At 43.0% G+C, this 27330-nt stretch overlaps 1 protein-coding gene across 2 annotated transcripts in view; it reads right to left on the minus strand.

Moving 5' to 3' along the window:
- The window catches only part of LOC111148532 (tubulin tyrosine ligase like 5), a 250286-nt gene that overhangs the window by 101761 nt on the left and 121195 nt on the right, over nucleotides 1-27330 (minus strand). For both annotated transcript variants that reach the window (XM_022505162.1, XM_022505163.1), the window contains 2 exons: nucleotides 25392-25576; nucleotides 4124-4278 (listed from right to left, as the gene is read on the minus strand). In XM_022505162.1, coding sequence (XP_022360870.1) covers nucleotides 4124-4278; nucleotides 25392-25576 — 340 coding nt within the window. The remainder of the gene's footprint in view (nucleotides 1-4123; nucleotides 4279-25391; nucleotides 25577-27330) is intronic.

The following is a 27330-nucleotide window of genomic DNA, read 5'->3' on the forward strand; positions in this document are numbered from 1 at the left end:
ACTCCCCAGCATCTAAACTAATGCCTGACATGGAGAAAATGAATAGGACTTTAAAAACAACAACAACAAACTTGGTATTTCTGAGGATTAAGAATGAAAAATGGAAAGAGACTTGACTCTCCAACAACATTTATAAGAGAAAATCTAAAGAAGGGAGAGAAGTATTAGCTAAACTAGAATCAAAATCTCTGAAAAACTTGTTCTTAAAAATGATGTAAAGTAGGGTATCAGACTCTATAATTTAGCTCCAGAGAGTGAGAGGACAGAGGGACAGAGCAATGTGACATATAACCCCAGTTTCCAAGATTGGGTGCTTCACTGTACCCCGTTCCCCTGTGCCATTCTCTACAGTGGGGGCTAGCCAGGCCGAGCACCCTAAGCCCATGAGCTCTTGCCCGGTCGCAAAAAGGAGGCACAAACTCGTGGCTTTGCTTTCAACCTCCCCCACCTTTAATATCGAGGAACAGACAAATCCCCAGGTTGCATGTGTGAAAAAGCCAGAGATGGATAAAAATAATTCAATGACAAATACTGGAAAAACATACAAAGGGGCAGAAGCCAGACATTCGTGGGATTCCCTGACAGCTCGATCCACAAGGAAGGGTTGGACTGGAAAAAAACAGGGCCTCAGGTTCCTGCCAAGCCGTCTGAGGCCCTGTCCTTCCCAAATCATTCCAAGCAGCAGCCAAGACTTTACAGTAACCCTTCCAGGTCTCACAAAGAAAGATGCACTGTGGGGCGCCTGGGTGGCTCAGTGGGTTAAAGCCTCCACCTTCGGCTCAGGTCACGATCCCAGGGTCCTGGGATCGAGCCCCGCATCGGGCTCTCTGCTCAGCAGGGAGTCTGCTTCCCCCCGCGCCACCCCGCCACCCCACACTGTCTGCCTCTCTGTCTACTTGTGACCTCTGTCTAATAAATAAAATCTTTAAAAAAAAAAAAAGAAAGAAAGAAAGAAAGAAAGAAAGATGCACTGTGAGCCCACTGAGTGCTCCTCACCTAGAAAACACTCTGCCCAACTCCAGGCAAGGCTGGCAGTCCTGGGGAGATGCCTCTGCTTATGGCTTCGAGCCCCTAACAACACCCCATGGGCCCAGAAAACGTACACTCAAAAGGCTGCCTGAAAATACCCCCCATCTCATTGGCTGAAGAAAAGCTTAGATACCCAGGTATCTGCATCTGGGAAGCGAAACTGATCCCTTTAAGAAGGAGGTCAGGAACACTTGGTACCTGTATCCCGGAGGCCCTATTGTAGAATTCTGAATCGGCCTCGCTTAGAGGTACACCTCAGGCTTCTCAACATGTGACTGATTTTGGCCCTGACTACTTTCTCTTCTGGAGAATGGCCTGCAATTAATCTCACTTATTACCTCTGAAAAGTAACAACAGAGGAATGGCTAGCCAAGTCCAGCTCCAGAGCGTCTAGGGAACTGCAAGCTACATGGCCAGGCCTCAAACTGTCTGGGCAAGTCGTGGGCTCTCTGCTTTCCTCTCCCACAACAAAGCTTGAACACGGACTCCAGACAGACCAGAGGAACCAAGGGATTTGAGGAGCCGGGCTGAGCTCACACTGACCCAATGGGAGACGACAGCCCTGAGGCTGCGTTTGGGGTGGTTTCAAAACAGCGGGGGAAGAACAAGATTGTCTGGTGAAAACGTGTGTGATCCATAAAATCGAGAACAATAGCAACACCACAGGGAAATGAAAAATAATACGATTTGCCGAGTTCTCGTGAGTCACCAGTTTTCATTCCTGTGGCTACCAAGTCACTGAATCCTCCAACATGCAGATGAAAAGCACAGCCAGCGAAGGATTCTCTTTACGTCTTGTCACCGTTGACGGGGCAGCCCCTCGTTTAGTGAATTATCAGAGCTTATCAGCGCCGCAATCCACTGTTGCTATGACAGATGAACTAGTAAGAGCACCTCTTATTTACGTAGCGGCCACTTCCAGGGAGATCAAAGTGCCATAGGGGCGATCTAAAAGCTCTCAAAACAGGCCAGTTTATACGTAAGTATGCTTACCCCATAAAAAGATTCAATGAATAATTTAGGGTCACTTAGTGTCAAAACCAGTAATAAAACTCAGATCTCTAAGCTGTTAATCCTCTATTCACTGGGCTTAGTCACCCTTACTACTAAGCGAGGGACAAGGGCCCATCCACAGAACAGTGACTTACCAGGTAAAAATGGAAATTGGGGTACGGTACTGTGTAGAATGCCTGCTGGAGGTCTGGCTGTGGCCCACATCACAGCCAGCTCTGGTAGAACCCTGGAGAATTCACTTAGCGCTGCTTTTGGGTAGACACCTCTGGGAATTCCACAAGGTGCCTCCAGGTTGCTCTGGCAACCAGAGGTTACCTGGGCTCAGAGGAAGGTTTTCAGGGCTACGCTCAACTGAAGTGGGACCTGACAACCGACCTTCGGCTTGAAGAGCAGGTGACAAGAGGGCTGCTTTGGGTACAACTAACCCGAAAGGGGAAAAGCCCGAGGACTCTGCGCGGGCCACTTTCTGGTGCTGGGGCTCTGAAGTCAATGGTACAATGTGCTATTTTCCTGCCGCTCAGGAAAGCACAGTCTGGCTAGGAGAAGGCCTTTCACAGTGCTGGACTCTAGGTCTGGGCTCTGACCTGGACGGATTCCCACATCTTTCTGGGTCTCAGCACTGCCAAACAGGTGCTACCCAAAGAAGGTTCTGAACCCAGCCATGATGTGGAGTTTTGACATTTTGTTTATAGTATGGAAAATGGTTCCAGCCTTGTCCTAGAGGCAGATAATATACTCTAAGATTGCAGGGAACATGTCTGCCATAGAAACAAGGCTCTGATTGTAAAATGGAAATGGAATATTTGGAAATATTTTATATGGAAAATAAAGCTCTACGGTATAAACAGAATTCTTTTTTACGACTTATGTTTTAGGAATGTGGTTATTCTGTAGACTGTAAATCACCAAACGACAGACTTCTGCAAAGAGAACTTCGTGGGAGGATGTCCTGTCTGAAACAGTCCTGCCTCTCAGTCTTCAACTCTTTATAACTCTCAGTTAAGATGATTCTTTTCACCCTTGACCACAATGATTACTGGTATGAAAGACACTGTACTCAAGCATGATGTAATGTGCTTATATTTATGTTGCTTCCTGGGCAGAGTCTCTGCTTCCCAAATTAGTTCCTTCAGTAATAATTCTGACACTAACAGATACTTCAATGGCAAATAGGTATTTCCTTCATCCTTAGGTCTTTGGTCACCCCTTGCAACCACGAGGCAAGGCAGCATGCTAAGAGCTGGCCGGCTGGTGGAGGCTGGAAGTGCTGGTGCGGGGTGGGGACTCGCTGGGACATCTGTGGCAGAGCTTCTTTATTTGGAGGGAGCAATTATCTTTACTTGGAGGGAATAGAATACTTCATCGTAACAGTCACATTCCTCTCTAGCTCACTTCACTCAGGGACAGATGCAATCAGAGCCATTTTTAATAGCCACTAATGCAAGATTCCTGGGAATCCATTTCTTACATTTTTTTTAAAATAGGAGACTTAAAATATGGATTGAGACTAGAATTCAATACAGTGGCTTCTTTTTTAATTCAGAAGTTGCTTATGTTATGGCCAGAATCTATTTGGATTTTATTCTCTGCCTCTTTGCTCAACTACATAAAGGAAATTTCCTTCCCACTTCCCAAATGAGCACTGTCCAGGGAGGCTGTTTGAGTTTAATTATACAACCCAGATGCAAATATAAAAAACAAATATGTCCTTCAACAAAAAGAGTCCAAAGTTAATGAGACACAACATAGTACAAGGTATAAACAAGAATGAGGAGACAAGGGGAGAATGTCAAAAGTCAAAACAAGAAAATGTGGACTACAGGCAAGGACTGAACACAGTAGGAATTCTTCCTCTTTTAACCCGTCTGAATTGCATCAGAAATTTCCTTTGCCTTTGGTTTGCCAGCACACTGTCTTACGAGTAAACCGAGGCCCTCCATTCAAGTGCCAGAGGACTGGGACAGGCGGAAAGGCACGTGTCTCCCAGGTGTCAGTGCAGGGAGCTCAAGGTAAGAATGGCCCTCTTCAGACCCAGGCTGTCTCTGCGCCCCAAACGCTGGCTCCAAGACCCTTCACATACCTGCTTCCAGGAGGGGTGGAGTGGCTCTCAGGAGCTTGGGGGTCTGACTGTATTGACCATGTCGGGCCACTAGGACTGATGACAGGCCGAAGGGTGGGGGGGGTTGAAGCACTGCTTCTGTTTACGACGCCACTTGCCAAATTCAGGTTTGTTACCTAGAAATGAAGTGAGGGGGAAATAACCTGATTTTACAGCATTTTCAAAAAGTCTCATTAAAAAACAGATGGAGAAAATCAAGTCAAGTTCAGGAATGCTGATCATCTGAGCTGAAACGGTGGCTGTGACCAAGGCGGTCATTAAAGGCTGGCTTCTGCGCACACCAAAGAGGAGAAGTGAGGGTGGCTAGTGTCAACAGAAGTTAACCACGCAGAGATTCTGCCCCTACTGTGTGCAAAGTGCTGGGTTGTGCCAGGTGCTGTGAAATACAAAGATTAGTAACAAAGACAGCAAGAGTTTACTGTGTATTAACTCTGTGCCAGGCAAGGATCTGTCTGACACACTAGGCAAACTACTTAGCCTCTCTGGCCCATGTTTCCTCATCTGTAAGTTAGAAATCACAATAAATTTTAGTTATACATAATAAGAATGATTCTTATGACACACAAATTACTTGCTGATTTAGAAAAAAGATGCACAGGCAAAAGAAAAATGGGCACTGACCCCAATAAACAATTTACAAAAAAGGAATATAATTAGCCAACTAAACATTTAAAACTAGACATTTCTACTGACAATCAAAGAAACGCAAATTACAAGATAACATTTTTGTGTATACATGGATATACAATAATAAAAATATACTACCTAATTTAGGCAAGGGGTGATATTAGATACATACTTATACTATTTATGTGTCTATAAATTGGTAAAATCGTTCCAGAATTTGACAATATTATTAAAGGTATCATAGTATTTATACTACCATCTAACTTTCAGCACCTGTGCTAAAAACATTGTCCATGATGGGGCACCTGGATGGCTCAGTGGGTTAAAGCCTCTACCTTTGGCTCGGGTCATGATCTCAGGGTCCTGGGATTGAGCCCCGCATCAGGCTCTCTGCTCGGTGGGGAGCCTGCTTCCTTCTCTCTCTCTGCCTGCCTCTCTGCCTACTTGTGATCTCTCTCTCTGTCAAATAAATAAATAAAATCTTTAAAAAAAAAAAAAAGAAAACAAAAAAACCCAAAAAACTAACGGCCCATGATTAACAATGGTGATTATTATAACTGCAGTTACTATTTAGGAGAACTTGCAATGTGTGAAGCTCTGTATAAATATAAAAAATATAAATGAGTACATTATATACAACCTGTTTTAAACTGTCATAATTTTATTGGTAAGTACCATTATAATCGCCATTTACAAAGAAGGAAACCGAGGCCTGGGAACAAATGGCCGAACTAGAATCTGGAACATGGTCTTTGGAACTTCAAAACTCATCTTCTTACTCATGACCCTATATTGTGAACAGATTTTGAAAAGAAGCATTGGAATATTGGAAATATTGGAAATATTTTATATTTTTAATATTGGAAAATGGGAAGATCAAAATGGCTAACAGTGTTGTTAAGTAAATTTTGCTCTGTGCATATGAGGGAATATTAAGTATCGCCACAATTTTTCGAGGAATTCTTATTGATAAAGAACCATGCTGATATCTCAAGTTAAAGAACAAAAAAAAACAAATCACTCTATAAAACTACAGAAAGCAGACCCAATTTACTTCAACACACGCACACGGATACATACTCATGAACTGCATGGATTACCCTTATAATTCAAACGAGAAAATGTCAGGTATGATGAGAAATACAGACATGAGGTGAGCTTAAAGCCTGCGCAATGAGAATGAAGTCAGAAAAGAAAGGACGGTTGGAAAAACATTTCAAAATCAGTTGCAAAGGGAGAGGATGCTGAAAAGAGGGAGGGCACAGAGTGAATGCACGTGCTGGGTGTGGGACACCAGAGAGGAGAGGCACAGGAGATGGACATTCCAGGAAAACTGTTCTCCTGGGAAACTGTCCTAAGAACCTAGTAATTTTGACATTTACAGATAGGAGAATTCTGGAGCATTGTCACGTCTTTTTCATCTGAAAATTAGTATTATTATTTTTTAGTTTATTTATTTATTTGTTTGAGAGAATGAGAGAGCAAGCATGAGCGGGTAGGGATGGCAGAGGGAGAAGGAGAAGCAGGCCCCCTGCTGAGCAGGGAGCCTAACTCGGGCTCCATCCCAGGGCCCTAAGATCATGACCTGAGCCAAAGGTAGACATTTAAACAACTGAGCCACCCGGGCACCCCTCATCTGAAAATTGTGAAAGAAACATAGATCATTTATTTTTTTGGCAATGGTACAGTGCTTCATCCCTAATTAGAGAACTCAGTCCATGAAAACGGCCTAGGACTAGGTCTTCACACCAAAGGACTCAAATATTTTTCTGGGGAAGAACGTGCTTTCCATAGTTCAGGAGTGATTCCTGGTGCTTGTGGAGGCTGAGGTCCAGGACACCAGAGCTGTGCCCTCCAATGTGGGTCTGTCTTTAGAAGCAGCCTCAGAAGCCAACCTTGCCTTATTATCATTTCGGAGCCCCTTCTTCTGCTATCAGGGGAGAAGACACACAGGGACTAAAGAAAAGTGGGGAGGGAAGATCCCGGGGCAGGTTATGGCAGGATTCTCTGGCCCGTGGAGTCTTGGACGAGCCTTGCCTTCTTCCTGCACCTCAGTGGCAAAAGCAGTCAGACTGTCAGACAATCAAACCGCTCCCTGTAGGAATGATTTCACTCCGGCCCCACACTGAGCCTTCTTCCTTGCTGCTCTGCTCCCTGGCCTTTCAAATTAGACACGAGCTTGCAGCTTATAAAAACAGTAAGTGAGAAAGGTCTTTGTGATAACTAACAGCTTCTCCAATTACTGCTTCCGTTCGTGTGCCAAAACCCTAATAACAGAGGCGTATTAATAATTTATAGTGGAACAGCAATAAAATAAACAAAATGTACACACTTCACCATGTTTAGTATCAACTATGGTTTAGAGATTAGTGAATGGGAAGGAAAAGAAGTATCAGATTTGTTGAATCTTCTCTCTTTTGGCAAGGCCACCCCTAATTTAAATATCATCATTTTCATCATAATAGCTAAGTTATTGAATGTTCACCGTGTGCCATGCATCAGATGTCCTTGCATTGTCTCGATGTGCGTTATCTCGTGTAATCCTGAGCAAGCCCCCTGAAGCAGGTTCTCCTGTTACCTCCATTTTACAAAAGAGGAAACTAAAATCACATAACTCTAAGGGTAAACAAGGGCACAAAAATCACAACCGCACTAAAAACACCTACTAAGTGCAGGGCCAAGATGAGAACAGGGAATGGTTTCCTCCAAGTGCATGTGGTATACTTTTCCCAAATAACATAGTTTAATGTTTCAGCCCTTGCAGTAGCAATGGCCAGTACTTAAAAGTGAGGTTTTATATCTCACTCCTTACCCATTACTCATGGAAGCAGACACTGCTATACTCCCTTTCAGAGATGGAGAAACTAAGGCTCAGAGAGTTTATAGTAACTGATTTGCTCAAGGTTACATAATAGTTGCAGAAGTGGTACTCTTGTTTTAAAATCCCCAACTTTCTAGGGATGTCTGGGTGGCTCAGTCAGTTTAAGTGTCTGCCTTTGGCTCAGGTCATGATCCCGAGTTCCTGGGATCAAGCCCCGCATTAGGTTCCTTGCTCAGTGGGGAGCTTGCTTCTGCCTGCTGTTTCCCTTGCTTGTGCTCTCATTCTATCTCTTTCTCTAACAAATAAAATCTTTAAAAAAAATAAAATCCGGGACTCCTGGGTGGCTCAGTTAAGTGGCTGTCTTCAGCTCTGGCCATGATCCCAGGGTCCTGGGATCGAGTTCCATATCAGGCTCCCTGCTCAGTGCGGAGCCTGCTTCTCCCTCTGCTGCTCTCCTTGCTTGTGCTCACTCACTCTTTCTCTCTCTCTGACAAATAAATAAATAAATAAAATCTTAAAAAAATAGTTAAAAAAAATAAAATCCATTTTCCCATTTTAAAACTAGTAGGAAACAGCCCAGTTATCCTAAATCATCCTTAATTATTAGAAATTTTTCAAAATATAATTAGATACCTCAAATTCTGACAACAGTGATTATACAAGAATTGATTTTACCAAACTATACCAGTTTTTCCTTCTTTGCCTTAAATTTTATTCCCCATTTGTTAACAACATGCATGTCGTTAATATCCTTCAACAGAGCACATGAAGAGAGTGGGAAAAAAACCCACACCCATCCTCAATCTGTTCTTGTTTCTTAGCAGGTATAGTAAAAAAGGTGGCATGAACATGAAACTAATTTTAGATTCCTGGTGGGTTTTGTTTTTACATGTAAGATCAATTCCTTATTTCATGGATAAACCAAAAAAGGGTAGCTATTGTGATTTCCTTCTACACAAAAGCAAAACATCATTGTTAATTTATTTTGAAAATAGCAAAAGGGACCACTACTTAATGAGAGATTATTATAAAGAATAACAAAACTATTAAAGCTTCTCATCTTTCTTTCCAAAGGATTCCTGCTAAAAATATAACCTATCTCTTTAAATAATAACAACTGACCCTCTATTTTAAATATTCTATTATTACTTCTGTGGTTTTGTCTATGAGACATCCAGGACCTATGCCACGACTACCTCCACCCACCCAGCTCAGTCTTCCTAGGACATACATTGCTAGTAAATAATCAAACAATTTGGGGCTCACTTAGATATGGCCTCAGAACCTTCTTTACACAGTCCTCCAGATAGCCAATGCCAATCAATCAGGAGTGACAAAGGAGATGAACCCATTTTTCAACCCCTGTTTCTAGAACAGGACAATCCAGTAGAATATATTGTGATGATGAAAATGTTCTACAGTCTGTATCAACTAATACAGTAGTGATAGCCACATGGTATGAAGGCTTTGAAGCCTCCACCAGATCTGGCTGAATCTTATTTGTACAGACTGATGCCTTGTTAAGAGTTTGGTCCAAGTGAATCATTTCTAGATTAAATGACTTAAGAAAGCCTTTGGTTCTTCCTTTCAGTTTCCCAGTTTTTTCCTAGGATGGGCAGAAGGAGTCACTGAACAAGAATGGACCGAAGCATCAGCTGTGGCCCTAGAAGCACCTGGCATTGACTAGGGAAGATCTAAGAGCAGGGCAGGTCTCCCAGCATTGGGACAGGCCTTAAACTCTACAAGCCAGTTAGGCTACACATCTGAAGGTCCTCCTTAACAGGACAGGACGATGACGAATATGGTCACCAGGTTGCATCTGCTTCTCTGTCCACCTATATTCCTCCAGGTAAATAAAGTTTCATTAGATGAAGAGAAAGTGGAAAATGGCATATATGTATCTGATTTTCATTAACGATGAACATTTCATGCTAAAGAATTTTAAAGGAAAGAATTACAGCACATAAAGACATAGCATCATTAATGAAAGAGATAGCTCATCATTTTTTATTAGGAATTTTAGGCTATTAAGGTGGAGGGTGTAGCCATTGGGCCAGGTGGCTTCTCTGGGTCAATAACCAGACTCTATGCTACTAAGTCTAGGCTAGCCAACTCGGGAATTCAAGCCCCTGGTCACAACAGTTGGGAGACAGGTGGGATTAGTTTAAAACGCTTTTAATTACTGAAACTATGACACAAATAACACGTCTTGCTGATAATGGATATCAACATCTTTATGTGTGAGAAAGAGTACACATCTATAAGAACTGTTTAAGTCTGTTTGGACCTCTAAAACATTTTAAATTTTTAAGAAAATACAAAACCTCTTAGATTCACTACAGTAACAGTAATTGTAAAAACAAAGTTGTATTATTAGCACTAATGATAGCTTAATTCAATGAGCACTTAATTTTTGCCAGTCATTGTTCTCTGTGCGTGTGTGGGCGCGTGCGCACGCACGTGTGTGTGTGTGTATAAACTCATTTGATATTCAAGATAACTCTGTAGGTAGAATGTTTCTAGGCATTGTGGTACTCCCACTTCCCACTGCCTTGCCCCACTGAGCCTGGAGCTTACAATTCCATCCATGGACCAGCAGCAACTGCAATCCCTGGGAGCTTGATGGACAAGCAAGCTCTTAGCCAGTCTCAGCCCCAGGGAAGGAAATCTGCATTTGACAAGATCCACAGGTAATTCACGTGCAAGTTAATGTCAAGGAAGGACTTGTCATAGGAGATGGTGACAAAGGAAAGAGAATTCAAGGGTTCCCCTGCAAAAAGGTCAGGGGATCTTCCAAAAACCAGAAGAAATGCCTTGATGGGGTGAAGAGTAAGCAAGGGAAAGGAGTAGAGAGGATAATTCCATCAGGAAATTTAAAATGTTACTATTTCTCAATGTTGTCTGGATGTTCAAATGATGACATGAATAATCATTCAGTTTGCCAAGGATGCAAGCGTGGATAAAACAGTTTAGAATAAGGTTCAGAAAATCCCGAGTCTACTTGTGATGCTGCCTTGAGAAACGGTGGTCATTAATAAACAACCAAGACACTGATGCGTAAAAACAATCGGCTTGGGCGCCTGGGTGGCTCAGTGGGTTAAGGCCTCTGTCTTAGGCTAGGGTCGTGATCCCGGGGTCCTGGGATCGAGCACTGCATCGGGCTCTCTGCTCGCCGGGGAGCCTGCTTCCCCCGCTCTCTCTCTGCCTGCCGCTCTGCCTATTTGTCATCTCTGTCTGTCAAATAAATAAAATAAAAAATCCTAAAAAAAAAAAAAAAAAATCAGCTTGTTGAATATTCTTCCACCCCGGCCTTTCTCAGGTTAGTCAGCTAAGTGAATGATCGCCTGTGGGAAAATCGAGTCACAGGATCCCACCGCTGCCTAAACCTTAGGCAGATGCTTCACCCCTTGCTGTCCTCCTCCTCCTCCTCTGCTCCCACTCTCCTGGAGCAGCTTATCCAGAGGTTCCACTCCTGTTCCCTTCTTCATGTCCATTGCCACGGTGACCTCGGTGCATTTTTTCTTTTAATACCAAAACGCTGTTTATCTTAGAGCCAGCCTTCCGAATAAGGCAGGTGAGCAAATATCTGAATGTGTGGGGTAAGGACACATTGCCCGCATTCCATCTAGACAGGTGTTTAAATTACAGCAGGAATAAATACAGGTGATGGATTGAAAAGGGGGTAGGAGAAACACAGAGCGGGAGGCCAATTTCCGGAGGCCGGCCCGCCCAAGTGTTACTGTTTGTTACTGCTGTTGCTAAAAGGAGGGCTGCTGCCAGTGCTATAATTAAAATATGATGGCATTGCCCTGATGGCTTCCCAGAATATACCCACCACCCACCCAGATACATAACCTTTTGGCATCCAAAGAAGATCCAGGGCCAGGCCTAACTAGATCACTGTAGCTATAGTTGGAATGCTCTAGAAATGCTGCACACCTGAATGTGCAAAAGAAGTTCAAACCTCAGAGAGAATCCAATAAAGATCCACTGCATGGCCTAGCATAAGCAAGGCCTCGGGTAAAATCCTAAGGGAACAGGAAGGAGGGTGGGGGGAATAGGGTAACTGGGAAATGGGCCTTAAGGAGGGCACGGGATGTCATGAGCACTGGGTGCTATATAAGACTGATGAATCACTGACCTCTACCTCTAAAACTAATAATACACTATGATGTTATTAACTGAATTAAAATAAATTTTAAAATCCTAAGGGGATACACAGATTAAAATGTGGCCCCTGCCCTCAAGCCATGAAGGAACTGGTAATATAGTAAGTGAGACAAGACACCTAGACAGTTAATATTTAAGGCCGCTAGAAAGTGGTAACTGGCCCAATAAAAAGGCAAAGGAAAGTCCAAGACCACCTCTGAGCTGCGCCTAAAAGGACAGGTAAGAGGATTACTGGGGGGGAGTGGGGAGGGCAGGGTGGTCATGGTTTCCTAGAGCAAAAAAGCCTAAGTAAAAATGCAGAGACAGATAAGCAGGAAGAATGTCTGAAAAACAGGAAGCAGTCTAATTTGGCTAAAGCTCAGAACAATAAAAGATAGGAAAGGAAAGAAAAATGGCTGGGGAGATCCTTGAATGCCAGACTAAAAGATTCTGCTCTTGACCTAAGACATAACAGGAAGTTTGCTCAAGGGTTCCGGTAAGAGTAGTGCTCTGTCACAACTGTGGTGTAGGTAGAGAAATCTAGTGCTATTTTCATGGGCTGGGGTGAAAGGGGTTATTAAGGAAAACCAAGACTTGTGGAGAGCCATGGCAGTCAGGCAAAAGGTACCAAGTCTGGGATGCAGGATGTACCATTGCTGGGCTCCTCTCACTTTCCGCCTAAAGCTCAGGAAGAACGCTGGGCCTTGTAGCTGGAGACCTGCTTTGTAATCAGAGGATAAAAGTTCCTGAGTTTATGTGTTCATTGTTCATAGTGTCTTCTTCCATCAGCCCTCTTTGGGATTTATGTTCCCATGCAGCTGGTAAGCCAAGATGGCGCTGCCCGGCATTTTAAGAAGGGAAGGTCAGAGAGTGGGCCTTAGGGCAAATACACCTTTTCTTAGATTTATCTTTCCATGCCTCTCTTCAACAGAACGGCCTGGGTGGGGAGAGGTCTGACTAGATGGCTTTGGTCTAGACCTGAGGCCTGAGGTCTGAGGCCTGGTGGGCAAAAGAAGACACTGGATCATACACTCTCTAGCCCAAGTCACCAACTAGAAACTACACTCAGGAGTTTGGAACCAAAACAGTAATAAGAGGAGGCTATGGCCTGAAGGACCCTCTCCGGGGGCATCTTCTCCTGAACCTCAAGGCAGTGACTATGGAATCCTGGATTCCAGGCACTGTTCTCCCTAAATCAGTGTTTAATGACCACATGTGCGGTCACTTCCAGTGCTACCATGGAACCACAAAATCAAACAGATATTTAAGGATGGTGAAGCTTTAGTAGATGTTGACAAGATGACATAGCTTACTGAAAAATAAGATGCCGGCATCCGTGTGAGCCCTAGAGTCCGCTACCAGATTGATCAGAAAGAAGCATCTGCCTCCGTGTATGCCTGTGCTATCAGCCCCTTAAGGACAAGACACTCTCCACGTATAGCAGACCATGAATGCTCCATTTCTACAAATGCAGCCCTCCACTGACTGGGGCTTGTGGGTTATCACGTGACCTTTACCTTTCTTAACATAGTACCACGGATTATCATTGCTGCTGGGGAAAATCCAACCAGCAAGTAACTATGCAAGGAGGCAGGGATTATCCCCAACGTGGAAGCGGAAAGATCAGAAGCTTAATTTGGTATTTTATCATTGGCTCTAAGAAGGTCCTTCAAACCCCTTCAGCCCAGTAAGATCCTGAAATCCTGCTGCTACTACCTTGCATTTTACTTCCCAATGTCAAATTTATTTTTTATAAACAATCTCCCTTAGCTGTAAAGAAGCCTTGTCATTAAACTGTTTCAAAAACATAGTGGTTGTGGGGCGACTGGGTGGCTCGGTCAGCTAAGAGTCTGCTTTCGGCTCAGGTCATGATCTCAGGGTCCTGGGATTGAGCACCCTACTCAGCATTGAGTCTGCCTCTCCTTACCCCCCGCCCCCACCTTCCCCCTTCCTCTCTCATTCAGTAAAATCTTAAAAAAAAAAAAAAAAAGAGCATAGTGGTAGAGCTGAAAGAGCTTCATGCCATGATTTGTACTATATTATAACTGCAGGTTTATTTGCCTATCTTGACCCACAAATTACTATATCTCATTCATTGTTGTATCCTCAGAATTTAGCTCAGCAGGCACAAAAGTATTTATATACTAAATGAAGTGGGTCTCATCTAGTCCTAAATACATACCTACACACACACACACACACACACACACACCCCACAGCCTCTAGCTAGCAGCTAGTTTCACTAGTGAGTGGAAAAGTGATTAATGTCACTGGAAGGCCAGAGAGGAAATTAAAGGTTCCAAATTACCTCTTTCTGCAAATACCACAAGGGAGGGACTGCGTTGCAATAATGGGAAATAAAATAATCAGTGATTAGAGGGAGGTAAGTGTTGCTCTTGCTAGTGCCTTGCATAATTTTAGAGATGAGTTTTACCTGGTCTTGAAGCCTTGGGCAAGGTTCTCAAATGCGGGAAATAAGAGCTTTGCATACATGTTTCGTTCCTTGACTGCACAATATTCTCCTTGGCACTGAAAACTCCATCTGAAATTGGGTTGCCTACATACTCTAGTACTTCTCCAGTGATGAAAATCGTCTACAAAGGATGGATCTGGCACTTGGGGTGTTCCTTTTATCTTGAGTGAAACAGATCTTGAGCGTCAGTTTCACCGGGCTCTTTGTAAATGTCATGTATCTTATTTATCAAAATGGAGATTGGGAATTCAACATGAAAGACCAAAAAACCGCTTAACACGTGAGCCAACTGGTGACACAGCGCTCCCAGTGCAGCTTTTGGGATCTCGGCTCAGCTCAAGTGAGGCCAAGAGATGCAGCATCCACAGATTATTTCATTAATCCAATGAATATTTATCAGCTACTCTGTGGCATTCTTTTCAGCACCAAGCACAGAATGAAAAAAATACACAAAACAAAAATCCTTGCTTTAAGTGACATGACACCCTACTTGGGGGATATCACTGAAATATATACAGAATGTGTGAATAAAGGTGATCACTTTTGGCCAAATTACTGGTATTATTGGCCATATGCTATCTTAAAATTTTCAGAGGTTCTTAACTTGGAGACCAAGGGTCCAAAGAGCAGCAAGAGGAAGTCTAGGTTGGGGGGTGTCTATGGACCTTTTGAAATGAATGCAAATTTCTAAGTCTGAATGCACTTTTTTCCCCCAGAAGAGAGCCTTCATGCAACGCTCAAAGGGATCTCTGACTTCGAAAAGGTTAAGAATCACTCGGGATGATATGAAGATCAATTTGTCTAAATCTGCATTCATAATGTCCTCAGAACTACACCAATATCACCTTGAGAATAAATGTCTTCGTGCCATTCATATGCAAAGACTGATCAGAATATGGCTAGATCAATAGAACCTGCCCTGGAAACTTTCATTCCCCCTGGCCTTGGGGCTTTGAGTGATCTGGAATAGGGAAATGCAGCAGCAAGTCCTTCTGACTGGTTTTAGTGTATGAGCTAGAACCGAAGGCAGTCTTTGAATAGGAAACACCAGTGGACCAAGATCCACTTTCCTCAAGATAAAAGAAAAGGAAAACCAAAAGTGCCTGATATGCACTTACTACATCATTTTCATCACTAGAGAAATGGTAGAGAATATATTCAATCAAGAACATGAAAAAAAAAATCATCCTTAAACAGCTACTTTTTAACCATTGTTTCAAGGGCATCTCCTGAGAATGTAGAAATCATCAGCCACACCAACCAACATGTTTTAAGACAGTTTCAACTCCTGTATCAGTTCCTGGATGCCAATAAAATGAACCTCAAGAAATCTACACTCTGATCACCAAGAGATGTGAGTTGTAATGTTAACTAAATTTTAAAAGGGGTTAGGAAAAGCTGGGAATCTCTGTAGTTCTAGTACATCAACACCAAGTTCTCTTGTCATGTATCCCCTTCCTGTTGAACATTGTCATTTACATGACACAGATATGCATATCAACATTCAGCGCTCCAAAATCCAGAAAGAGTTCCAGATTAGGATTTGAGACATTCTTGGGAAACCTCACAAAACAGCCAAATTGCTTGAGAGTGTTTCCAATGTATACATTTGGTTTTGAGGAGTCGATGAGAACTGCCATCACCACAGTAAATTGATCCACTCTTTCTACATCTCTGCAGATTAAGGAGGCTGAGTTTTGCCTGCTCAAAGGATCAACGGCTTTCACCATAAAATAATCTGATGCAGAGTTCACTCAACAAATACTTGTTCTCTCAACAAATAACTGAAAATCTAGACAAAGTCACACACCTCTCAACCTGTTTGGAGTGAGAAGCACTTCTAATCATGAAAACAGCAAGTTCAAGTCCTCGGCTCTCTCTTGCAAGCTCAAGCACCATCTCGGCTGGCACTCTACAGCCATGTGCAGCTGATGAGAGGTTAGAGCCCTGATTCCCACAGGAGGTGGCGGGAAAACTCTGAGGGGAAGAGCGTGGCACCAGGCAGACTTGGGTTTGTATCATGAATTCAGTCACTTGCCATTTGTGTGACCTTAGAATTGTCACTTATCTTTCCAGCTTCACCTGTTATAAATAAGTATTTACATCCCAGGATTAAAGAAATCATGGCCATAAAGAGCCCAGCACAGTGCCTGGTGCAGAGCAGACATTTGGTTAACGTTGGCTGCTTTATGATGAAGGGCAGGTGCGGTACTATCAATGAGAAAACAAGGACGAAGAAGAGTTTTAAAAAAGGATATAAAAACCAACAAAATGCAGAAGAGAAATTCTTTCCAACTTAGCAAGGCTGTGACAAGTTTCTGCCTAGTGCAAGGGTGCTGTGCTAGGTGACAGATTAGAAAGAAGTGTCATCACACAGATCTAACTCAAAAGGAAAGAGGTGCAAAATCACTACGACAAGTTTACTACACAGAGAAACTAATGAGGGGCTATAGGAGCAGGGAGCTTGGAAAGATGACTTCTGGCTGGGGCAGCAGCGGGTTCTTCATTCATTTTTTTTATTCAAAAACGGATTCAGGGCATGCCCTATACCAAAGCTGAAAAAAAATGGTGAAAAATGGGTCCCTATCCTCAACCAAGTAACTTACAGTCCGGTAGAATGAGCACATTTACTGAGTATTACCCACAAGTCAGGTTCTGAGGCGGCGTAGAACACTGCCCCCAGAGCTTCCCGAGGCAGGAGATAGCTCTCAGGACACAGAGTGAGGCATGAAGTGACATGCATCCAAGTGAAGGAGCACCTGCTGGGGAGCGCCGTGAGAAAGACACGGCTGCCGATGGACCCACAAGCTGGCCCGGGGCACTGAGAAGCTCCTCAGCCCCTCCTTCCATTCTTGGAATGTGGGTGCCACTTGCCTTTCCTGCTCCCAGATGCCTCTCTAAGGACATGGCTTTGAGATGGTGATATGTTGAAAACATGTGCACAGTACACATGACTGAGCCCAGTTAGGGCCTCTTTTTTTTTATTTATTTTTTATTTTTTTTTTAAAGATTTTATTTATTTGACAGCCAGAGATCACAGTAGGCAGAGAGGCAGGCAGAGAGAAAGGGAGAAGCAGGCTCCCCACTGAGCAGAGAGCCTGATGCGGGGCTCAATCCCAGGACCCTGAAATCATGACCTGAGCGGAAGGCAGAGGCTTAACCCACTGAGCCACCCAGGCGCCCCAGTGAGGGCCTCTTTACAAACTTTTAAGATTTGGCGGCAGGCGTGGGGATCCATTCATCTTGCTGCTGCCCAAGACGAGCCTCGTATGTAAGTTCCCTTTGCTGGCACTGAAGCTGCCACCTACCAACACTGAGTGGCCTGCCTCTTTCCCTGGTGTCTGCCTGCTTTCTGAGTACAGAGGCCATTTTCAGATTGTACCAGGAAAGCTCCCGAGACGGTCGTGAACCAAACAGCATCTATGTTGAGCCTGGATGGACGCATAAAGTTAGTCATGGTGACAGGGGAACATTTCCCATGAGAAGGTAGCAAAAACTAAGGCGTGGAAACGAACAAATTCTGAGTGAGTTGCACAAAAACACGTGTGATGGGAGAGGACAGACTGGAGAAGTAGCCAGGAGCCAGATTCTACATAAAGGCTTTGAATAACATTTAATAGCTCAGGCTTCACATTATGTATAACAGAAAGCCCCCTCGGGATTCTTGAGCAAAGGAGTTCTTATCACCAGACTTGTGATTCAAAAAGATTCCTTTACAGCAAAGACTAAGGTGGACAGGACACCGTTTCGGAGGTAACTGCAGCTGTCCAGGTGAGATCATTAAGGCCTTAAGCAGGACAGTCGATGTGAAAATGAAACAGGGAAGATAGATTTGAGACATTCTGGACTCAGCATCAACCAGACTTGGCAACTGCCTGGATGCAGAGAGAATGAAGAAGCAAACGGAGACAATGATAAATCAAACGCTCCATACCTAAGTCCCGAGGAGGACTGCCGTGTCACCAATACTGAGAGAGAAAAGGGAGATGAACAAATAGGTTTTAGATGTCTTCAACATTTTTTAAAAAAAGATTTTATTTATTTATTTGACAGAGAGACAGTGAGAGAGGGGACACAAGCAGTGGGAGCTGGAGAGGGAGAAGCAGGCTTCCCGCTGAGCAGGGAGCCCGATGCGGGACTCGATCCTAGGACCCTGGAATCACGCTCCAAGCTGAAGGCAGATGCCTAACAACTGAACCACCCAGGCACCCTGTCTTGAACGTTTTTTTGAATATTTTCAAAATATGTTTAAAATGCAGTGCATGATCAGGGAAATACAAACCAAAACCACAGTGAGATACCACCTCACACCAGTCAGAATGGGTAAAATAACAAGTCAGGAAACGACAGATGTTGGTGAGGATGAGGAGAAAGGGGAACCCTTCTACACTGTTGGTGGGAATGCAAGCTGGTGCAGCCGCTCTGGAAAACAGCATGGAGGTTCCTCAAAAACAGAGCTGAAACAGAGTTGAAAACAGAGCTACCCTATGACCCAGCAATCACACTACTGGGTATTTACCCTAAAGATACAAATGTAGTGATCCAAAGGGGCACATGCACCCCAATGTTTATAGCAGCAATGTCCATAAGAGCCGAACTATGGAAAGAGACCAGATGTCCACTGACAGATGAATGGATAAAGAAGATGCGGTATACATATACAAAGGAATACCATGCAGCTATCAAAAGAAACAAAATCTTGCCATTTGCAACGATGTGGATGGAACTAGAGGGTATTATGTTGAGCGAAATAAGTCAATCAGAGAAAGATAATTATCATATATGATCTCCCTGATATGAGGAATTTGAGAGGCTGGGTGGGGGGCAGTGGGGGGGTAGGGAGGGAAAAAATGAAACAAGATGGGATTGAGAGGGAGACAAACCATAAGAGACTCTCAATCTCATGAAACAAACTGAGGGTTGCTGGGGGTAGGGGGGTAGGGAGAGGGTGGTGAGGTTATGGACACTGGGGAGGGTATGTGCTATGGTGAGTGCTGTGAAGTATGTAAGCCTGATGATTCACAGACCTGTACCCCTGGGGCAAATAATACATTATATGTTAATAAAAATTTTAAAAATGCATTGCACGTGTTGTGATGAACACTGGGTGTTATACTTAACTAATGAATCACTGAATACTACATCAAAAACTAATTGTGTACTATACAGTGGCTAATTGAACATAATAAAATAAATAAGTAAATAAAATTTGGTTTATATAAAAAAATTTAAAAATGCATTGCGTATTTTGGATGCTGATAATATAGTTAAGCGGCGATGTCTGACAGCTGGAAGTCTGGGCTTGGCACTCAGCAAAGAGGTTCACACTAAAGATGCCTGCATGGAAGAAATCCACAGAACAGTGCCAGATGGAGCTATGGGAGGAGAACATGTACCCAAGGGGAAACTGTGTGTTGAAAAAAACCACTGTGTTGTGCCCTGACTTCAGAGGTATGCTGGAGGAGAGCTCCAAAGAACGGGAAGAAGCAGATGTCCAGGCATCATCCCACTGTCTTTAACTGGGGGAGCCTACCACTGCCGGTTTTACACATTTGAGGTCTCTATGTCAGTGGCTTTTAAAAAATGTTGCAAATGGAATCTAGCCTTCAGGGGTAAGAGGACGATGAGCTCCCAGGGGAACCGCTAAAGGGCTGGAGAAGCTAAGAAAAGTTTTCAGGTAGGAGGTGGTTAATAATAGGGCCGAATACTGAGGCAGGAGGAGGATTAAAAACAGGTGACCGAAGTTGGCAATTCCGAGGTCACTGGCAAACTCTGAGGGAGAGCTGGACAATATGGTAAGAGATAATAAGGCCAGACTGCAAGGGTAACTGTGGAGGGGACACGGTCAGGGACACTGGGGCACCAAGGGCATGCTACTTTAACATTTGGCGGTATAGGGAAGACAAGAACTTGAAGGGGTGGCAGGGTGAAAGAAAGGTTATTTTAGAATAAGGATTTATTTTATTTTAGAATAAGGCTAAGGAACTAAGGAACACTGCGGGCTGAAAGCCTGGAGAGAGAGAGAAGAGCTAGCGAATTAGACAGGATCACTCCAGCTGATCCAGGGATCCAGGAGAATTAGTCTCGATATTAAAATTACCCCATTTTACAGAGAAGGAAATCAAGGCACAAGGAGGTTAAGTAACTTCTCCAAGGTCTCATTGACTCAAGAGCTCCTGTTTTTTCCATTTATTCTTTTCTGTTTCTAGAAATGGGAAAAAGTAATATATATGATATAAAGAAATGTCACTATTTCTACCCGGAAAGAACATAGGACCAAAGGAGCTAGACTTGGAAAACTACCACCAAATCAGAACATAAACATACAGCAGCTCAAATGCGTCCAGGCATGCTGAAGAGGCAGGAGGAGCGTTCCCAAACACCCAAGCCTGTGATAAACTGGGGGCCATCTGCCTCAGGTCTGGAGAACATTCATCATCATTTCGGAAATTCAGCTCCCTCTCTGCCAATTTCACCTTCAAATTGGAAATTCTGAAAGTAAGATTCACTCAAGGTCCACCTTGGCAGCTTCGGAAGCAGAAAAAATGATTGAGAAATTCCTTCATACATGAATGCGTGAGAGAAATGAGTAGCTGGTGGAAACCAAACATTCTCCACCTCAGCATATACCCTCCTCTAGAACTGCTCTAGAAAAGTACCACGGCGAGGAGCAAAAAATGAGAGAAATTGAATGGTTTTCTTTCCCACTCTCCATCTACATGAAAAATGTGAGAAGCAGAAAGTGTCCTCCCTCTTATGTATCTGTCAGCACATTTCCAGGAGGCCTGGCCACATCCCGGGCACTGGCTGGCTGAGGAACAGAGACTGACGCAGCACATTTGTTCGCCTTGGAGCCCTCGCCTGGGTGGTCTGCTGTTATTCCTTTGATTAAACTCCCAGGCTGGAAGAGCTGGAGCTGCTCCTAATGATAGCCGGGTCCTGAAACCTCACACTCGCCCGCACAGCGAGGGCCGGTGCTCCCTCCGAGTGGCTGCCTCCCACTCCTCACCACAGAGCTGGGCTCCTTCGCCACATTCTTCCGCTCACTCACGGCAGTGACCACAAAGGGCGCCGTCCGGGCAGAGTGCGGCAGTGGGAGCGCACACCTCTCCCAGCACTGAGTGAGGCACAGATAGGGAGACCGAAGCTCTACTCCTGTCAGCGACCACAGCGCTCCCTACCACGGGAGAAAGGTGCTTCTAGAACACCCTGCTTTCAGAGATGGACACACTCACTTCCCAAGAACCCCAGCCCCAAAGGACAGCCCGCCTCTCATGTGCCAAGGGGAAGAACTAAATTTGGCCTGCTCTCTGCTCGGGTCTGTAGGGTACTTGCTGAGTAACCTCCACTAAGAACACATATGTCTTCCGAGCATTATTTCAGGCGCACGCATGCCGGCACAAACATTTCTGAAGTGGCTGTTGTGGCTACTTCGTGGGGCAAGGAACGTTTGATGTTCGCCTGTGCTGCAGACTATAAAGTTACATCGTAACAGAAGTAGTGAAAGTAATCACAAGCTAAATAAGGCTCTGTTCTTGGCCACGCAAATCCATAACAATTTAGCCTCTCATGTAAATTCTGGGTACCTCCAAGTTTTATTATAAAATTTTGGGGCTGTCAGGGTAGTTTGCTTCTTTACTTCTGGCTAGCTCACTGTTCCTCAGCACCTTCGCCAGTGAGCAGGAAGGAAATGTGGTGACGTTGCCTCACCCTCCAACCCACCCTCCTCTCCAGCAACCTGAGTGATCAAGCTAAAAGGCAAAGCCAACAGTGTCTCTGGGACCCCTTTCTCCAGCCCCGTCATCTATGAGATGAAGATGAGTTCCTTCACAGAGAAAGCTTTCCCTAAATCAGTTTTTGTCTTCTCTTCCAGCTTCCATCCTAGCTGCTCTCTGCTGACTCCCTACCCTCCACTGATCAGCCTATTGTTTCTCTATACATATACAGGCTAGCTTTTATTCTGGAACCTGCCCTCACCCTTCTCCTGCCACCCACTTGCCTACCTTCAAGATTCAGTTTTGATATAATCTCTTCCAAGAAGGCTACTCTGGCCTTCTCACTCCCATACACAGGCTGGGATAGGTAGTACGCCCTTTGATACTTCTGCTAGTCCCTAGAAATATCTCTTTCGTGCATATTCCATGCTAGCACTCTGATGTGTTTATGTGGCTGTCACCCTTACCAGATTGTGAGTTATTTCATGCCAAGGACTATGTCTTATATCATCCCCATGGCTTAGTACCAAAGCTTGGAACATTCCTAAGAGCTTAATAAAATGTTTTTGAATGAATAAATTAAAAAACCACACTTGAATTAAAAGTTTTATGAACAATGCCACTAAAAGGTTTAATGGGGTAAGCAGCTGAAATTATAGACAAAAGAAAATGATTTTTCAAAAACGGACCCAAGGATTTCAATTTTTTATACTCATCTTCCAAAACACAAGTAATTAAAAATCTGTGTTCCTTATGTAGTGGTAGGTTTCATAACACCTTACCCAGAAAAGCAATGTAAAGATACATCAGAGTTTATGGGATATGATGGAAGTGATACTCGGAGGAAAATTCATAGCTTTGTATTTAAAAGGGAGTGAATGAAAGTAAGTATCCCACTTAAGAGACTGGGAGAAAACAAAAGCTAGCAAAAGCAGAAGGAAGGGAATTAGTAAAGACAAAACAAAACAACCAATTAGAAAACATTAAAACAATAGAATGAATAAATTTAACCAGAATGATCTTATCAAAAAAAGGGAAGCAGGGGAAGAAAACATTAACCCAATTGGATTTGAAAGGAAGGAAGGAAGGGAAAAAGGGATAGGAAAGGAGGAAGGAGGAAGGAAAGAAAACACAAACTTGAAATAGGAATTGGAAATAAGGAAATACTCACAGGTATGAGGAAGTAAAAACGCATTCGAAGTAATTACTGAACACAAAGCTGCTTCTGATGAATCTGCCATGAAGGTTTCACGGCCCAAGCTGAGAGAGAAGGCAGAGCAGCCCCCACTTTGGGTCTGCACCCACACTAGTAAACACATGGGCCAGAGCCCCTATGAAGCCATTATAACAGGTTATTATTTGCTAGAAGAAGGATAAAAGAATTTTCCAAATTCCAAATTAAGGAATTACTTGCTCTGAGGGGAAGGACCCAGAAAACATGTAATTGAGCTTTTCAATAACCAAGTTCATTTGGGTAACACTATATTTTATCTAAAAACTACTTTTTTGAATCAAATTAGAAATAACTTATTATTGAAAGCCTTTTACGGCAGAAATACCAATATTTTCCAAATATCTGATCTTTAGACTTTACAAAGTAGTTTTTGCATAGTATCCTCAGGAGCCTAATGTATTTACTCCAACAACAAGAGAAGACCCTTAGGTTGGAAGTTGAGTGAACTGTCCGAGATCACACAGCTGGTCCGTGGTGGTGGAAGACAGATCTGCAGATGGCTGGTCTAGCTCACTTTCCCCCACCCAACCCTGCTTATTCCAGGCTCCAGCCCCTCCCTCAGTACTGTCCGGAGCACCAACCACCCTCTTACCAGACTCTAAAAGTTAAGACTGACATCTAATGGTAAGTTCAGATTCCTACGTACAGGAGTCTGATGGACTTCTAATTCTCTGGCTCTGAAGCTCTCCTTCCACAAGAAAGATGGACTGAAGGAAATGACTTTGAATTAGAATACAATCTCCCTGGTGTCCCAGAGGATCAGAATCTTGTCATTTTGCAAGCTTTGCAGCTTTTACCAAATGACAGAAGCTGAAAATATGTAAACACTAATATTGGCTATGTTTTTTACTATGACTGCAAAGAAAATTTCCTAATATGTCTTGGTGCTTCTAGCTGCTCATTTATAAACTGGAAACATAGACTCTTGTCAGTGACCCAGCGAAAAACGGGTAGCCGACCACTGGCCCTCTCCCTTCCTCACACCCACTTCACATTTCCAAAATTCCTTCTTCTTCTACCATCGTCATAACATTCTAGTACCTTCCTCCTATCACTCTATCTGTAAAATCTACCTCGCCCACCCGCTCAAGTCTCAAAACTGCTCTCGTAAGATTCTTTGCTTCCTATTTCAAATCAGTCCTCCTCATCTACTCCCTTCAAATGATCAGGGATTTGAAAAAGAATATTCATTACAGCCTCACACACTGGGATGAGGCTGAAGTAAAGCTTAAGCTTACCTTTAATTTTGGTTCTAAATTTCAAATTGAGAAGCAGGGCACCACCAGGGAGCAGTGTGTTGCCTACTTTTAACATGTGCTCGTAGTCATTTTCAGCTTCGCTTTCTCCTAGACTTGATCACCATTACAGAGTTGCCACTAATTAAGACTCTGCGGCAGAGAGATAGCAAAATGTAACTGTGGAGTTAAATTATAGTAATTTCTTAGGGGGACTTTGATGCCATTTTGCATTAAGGAAAGGGAGAAGATATGGCTTCGACTTCTGGTTAAATGCCATGAGGACGATCAGCAAGGAGGGCAAAAACAATCCCAAAGTTCTTGTAGAAGTTTCATCTAACTTCATTGTGTTGTAGGCTTGTTATTGTGTCTATACTTAAGGTCAACAATGTGGTATCTATTTCCATCCATCCAGCTTCCCGAATGACCCTGATTGTATCACTTCTTTCAGCCTCAGTTTCCCCCATCTGTAAAATGGGGAGAATGACATGTGTTGACTAAAGGTGTACTGAAATAGTTTACCAGTCAGTAGCCATAAAACATCCTGAGAGCAAGAGATGAAAGGTGGTATAGTTTAAAAAAAAAAAAAAAAAAAAAAAAAAGGAAAAGGTAATGTTATGGCATTCTGGTAAAAAGATTTCTAAAATGAGAATTCACTGGAAAATTTTACCAAAGAGAGAGGTTATTTTTAAAGATCCTTTAAAAGTCTCTTTGACAGCTGAACATTCAAGTCAGTTTATCCATGAAATGAGTACATCAGAGTTAGGAGCAGACTTAACTTTGGAGTACCTGTAACAGAAGCTCATTTTCTTTAAAGATGAAGAGGAACACTCTTTCTTTAGCTCACCCCAACTAATACTCCTTCAACAAGCATCAGCATACAGGAAATGAGCAAAGGCAGGGAAAGACAGAGGCCCCTGTCCTTAATGCGATCCTTGGAACCAAAGAGCTCTTTGGCTCCCCAACCGTCCGTACCTGCTGGGTGAGGAGGCTGATGTGGGTGGACGGGGAATACTGGCGGGCTGCCTGCTTCTCAGCCAGCCGCTGCAGCTCGGCCGTGACCATGCTTGGGTTATACCGTCTGCTGTACAGAGACCCATCTTCTCCCTCTCTTTGTGTTTTAGCCATTCCCGAGTGCGGCTTGTTTGGATGGCATGAGCCTGCTAAAAAAAAAAAAAAAAAAAAAAAGAGAGAGAGAAAAGTTTTTACCCTCTTAGGAAATAAGCCCTGAAAAACTTAGGGTGAGGACAGAGAAATCTCAGCCAACAGATACTTTACGGAAGCCCTGGGATCTCTGACAACTTGTCGCAAGCATTTATCAACATGTTTTCGTTTACCAGGAAAGCTTCACGCACACCAAATTTCATCATATGCAGCGGGAAACAACCACTCCTAGAATTCACTAATTTTGATGAATAAAAAAAGTGTAGTTTTAAAACTCAGTATAATTCTTAATATTTCTTGTAATGGGACTTTACTTGTCAGTCGTCTATGTCATCCACGGTCAAATAACCCACCTTCTTACCAAGCTCAAAAGGGACAACAGATGAAAGCAAAACAGTGTAATTAGAAAAGCAGCAATAATCTGTTATTGATGAAATGACTCATTTTCCTTTCAGACTTAAATGCTCTTCTTCCAACTACAGTATCAGAGTTCTATTATTTTTGAGCACTGAAATTCTGGCAAGAAGAAATTATTTAATATAAAATCAAGGTTCATATTTTTTCTATGATGAAAGTCACACATCTCACTGGAAAAAAAAAATTTAACCTAGAAAACACTGTAACATGTTTTCTTTCTGGTTTAATGCTTATATAACTGTGATCATTGGTATATACAATTTGGTGACACTGCTTTATAAAAATCTGTTAACTGTTTCATGTTTACTTTATTGTGTGATACATAGAAAATTTCGTAACAGATGTGTAAATTATAGAGAATACTATAATGAACCCGTGAACTTACTACCCAACTCAAAAACCATTATTACCATTGAATATACATCAACTGTATGATTCTCTTGAGACATCCCTTATCGTCTATCATTCATTCCCTTCCTTTTAAAAAATACCTTCAGTAATGTATTTGTGTGCATGTGTGTGTGTATGCATAAACAAAATACTAGGTAATTCTGCTCGGTGTTAAGCTCTACAAAAGCAGTATCTTATTGTAGCAGTTTCCTGAGATACGCTCTTGTCATTCAATACCATACTTTCAAGATTCATCCTTGCTAAGCATAGCTTAAAATGCATTAATTTACCTGGGGCTTGGTGTTCCATTTTGCAAGTACACTACCACTTATTCTTCTCTTCCCCCACAGTGGGTGTGTTGGTTACTTCAAGCTTATTGCTATTATGAACAGTGCAGCGGTGAACACTCTTGAATACATCTCTTGGTGAATGTGTGAAAGAACGTCTCTTGTATGTATGCCGAAGAATGGGATTGTTGAATCACAGAATACATAAATCTTTAAATTTATGTGATAACACCAAAGTGGCATTTTTTTACACTCCCATAAGCAAAATATGAGAGTTCCTGCTCATCCACGATCCCTCTAACACTTAGTGTTGTCAAGTATCTTAATTCTTCCCACTTCTAAGGGGGTAAAAATCTCCTCGTAGTCTCCATTTACATTCACAGATTGACCATGATGCTAAGTGTGTGTTATCTCTTTTCTGATACCACTGATCATTTTTCTATTGGGTTATCTTTTTCTTACTGATTTATGGAAGTTTTGCTTATGTTTTCACTTGCTCCATACCCTGTAATCTTAAAGATAATCTTACTTTATCCTAGAAGATTTTATTAAAGATTTATTTATTTTAGAGAGAAGGAGAGTGAGTGCATGCATGTACGCATGCGCCCAAGTTCGGGGAGTGGGGTAGGGAGAGAATCTCCCAGAGACTCCCTGCT

Source organism: Enhydra lutris, unplaced genomic scaffold (genome assembly GCF_002288905.1).
Source record: "Enhydra lutris kenyoni isolate GAN:26980312 unplaced genomic scaffold, ASM228890v2 scaffoldscaffold20, whole genome shotgun sequence".
NCBI classification, from domain to species: domain Eukaryota; kingdom Metazoa; phylum Chordata; class Mammalia; order Carnivora; family Mustelidae; genus Enhydra; species Enhydra lutris.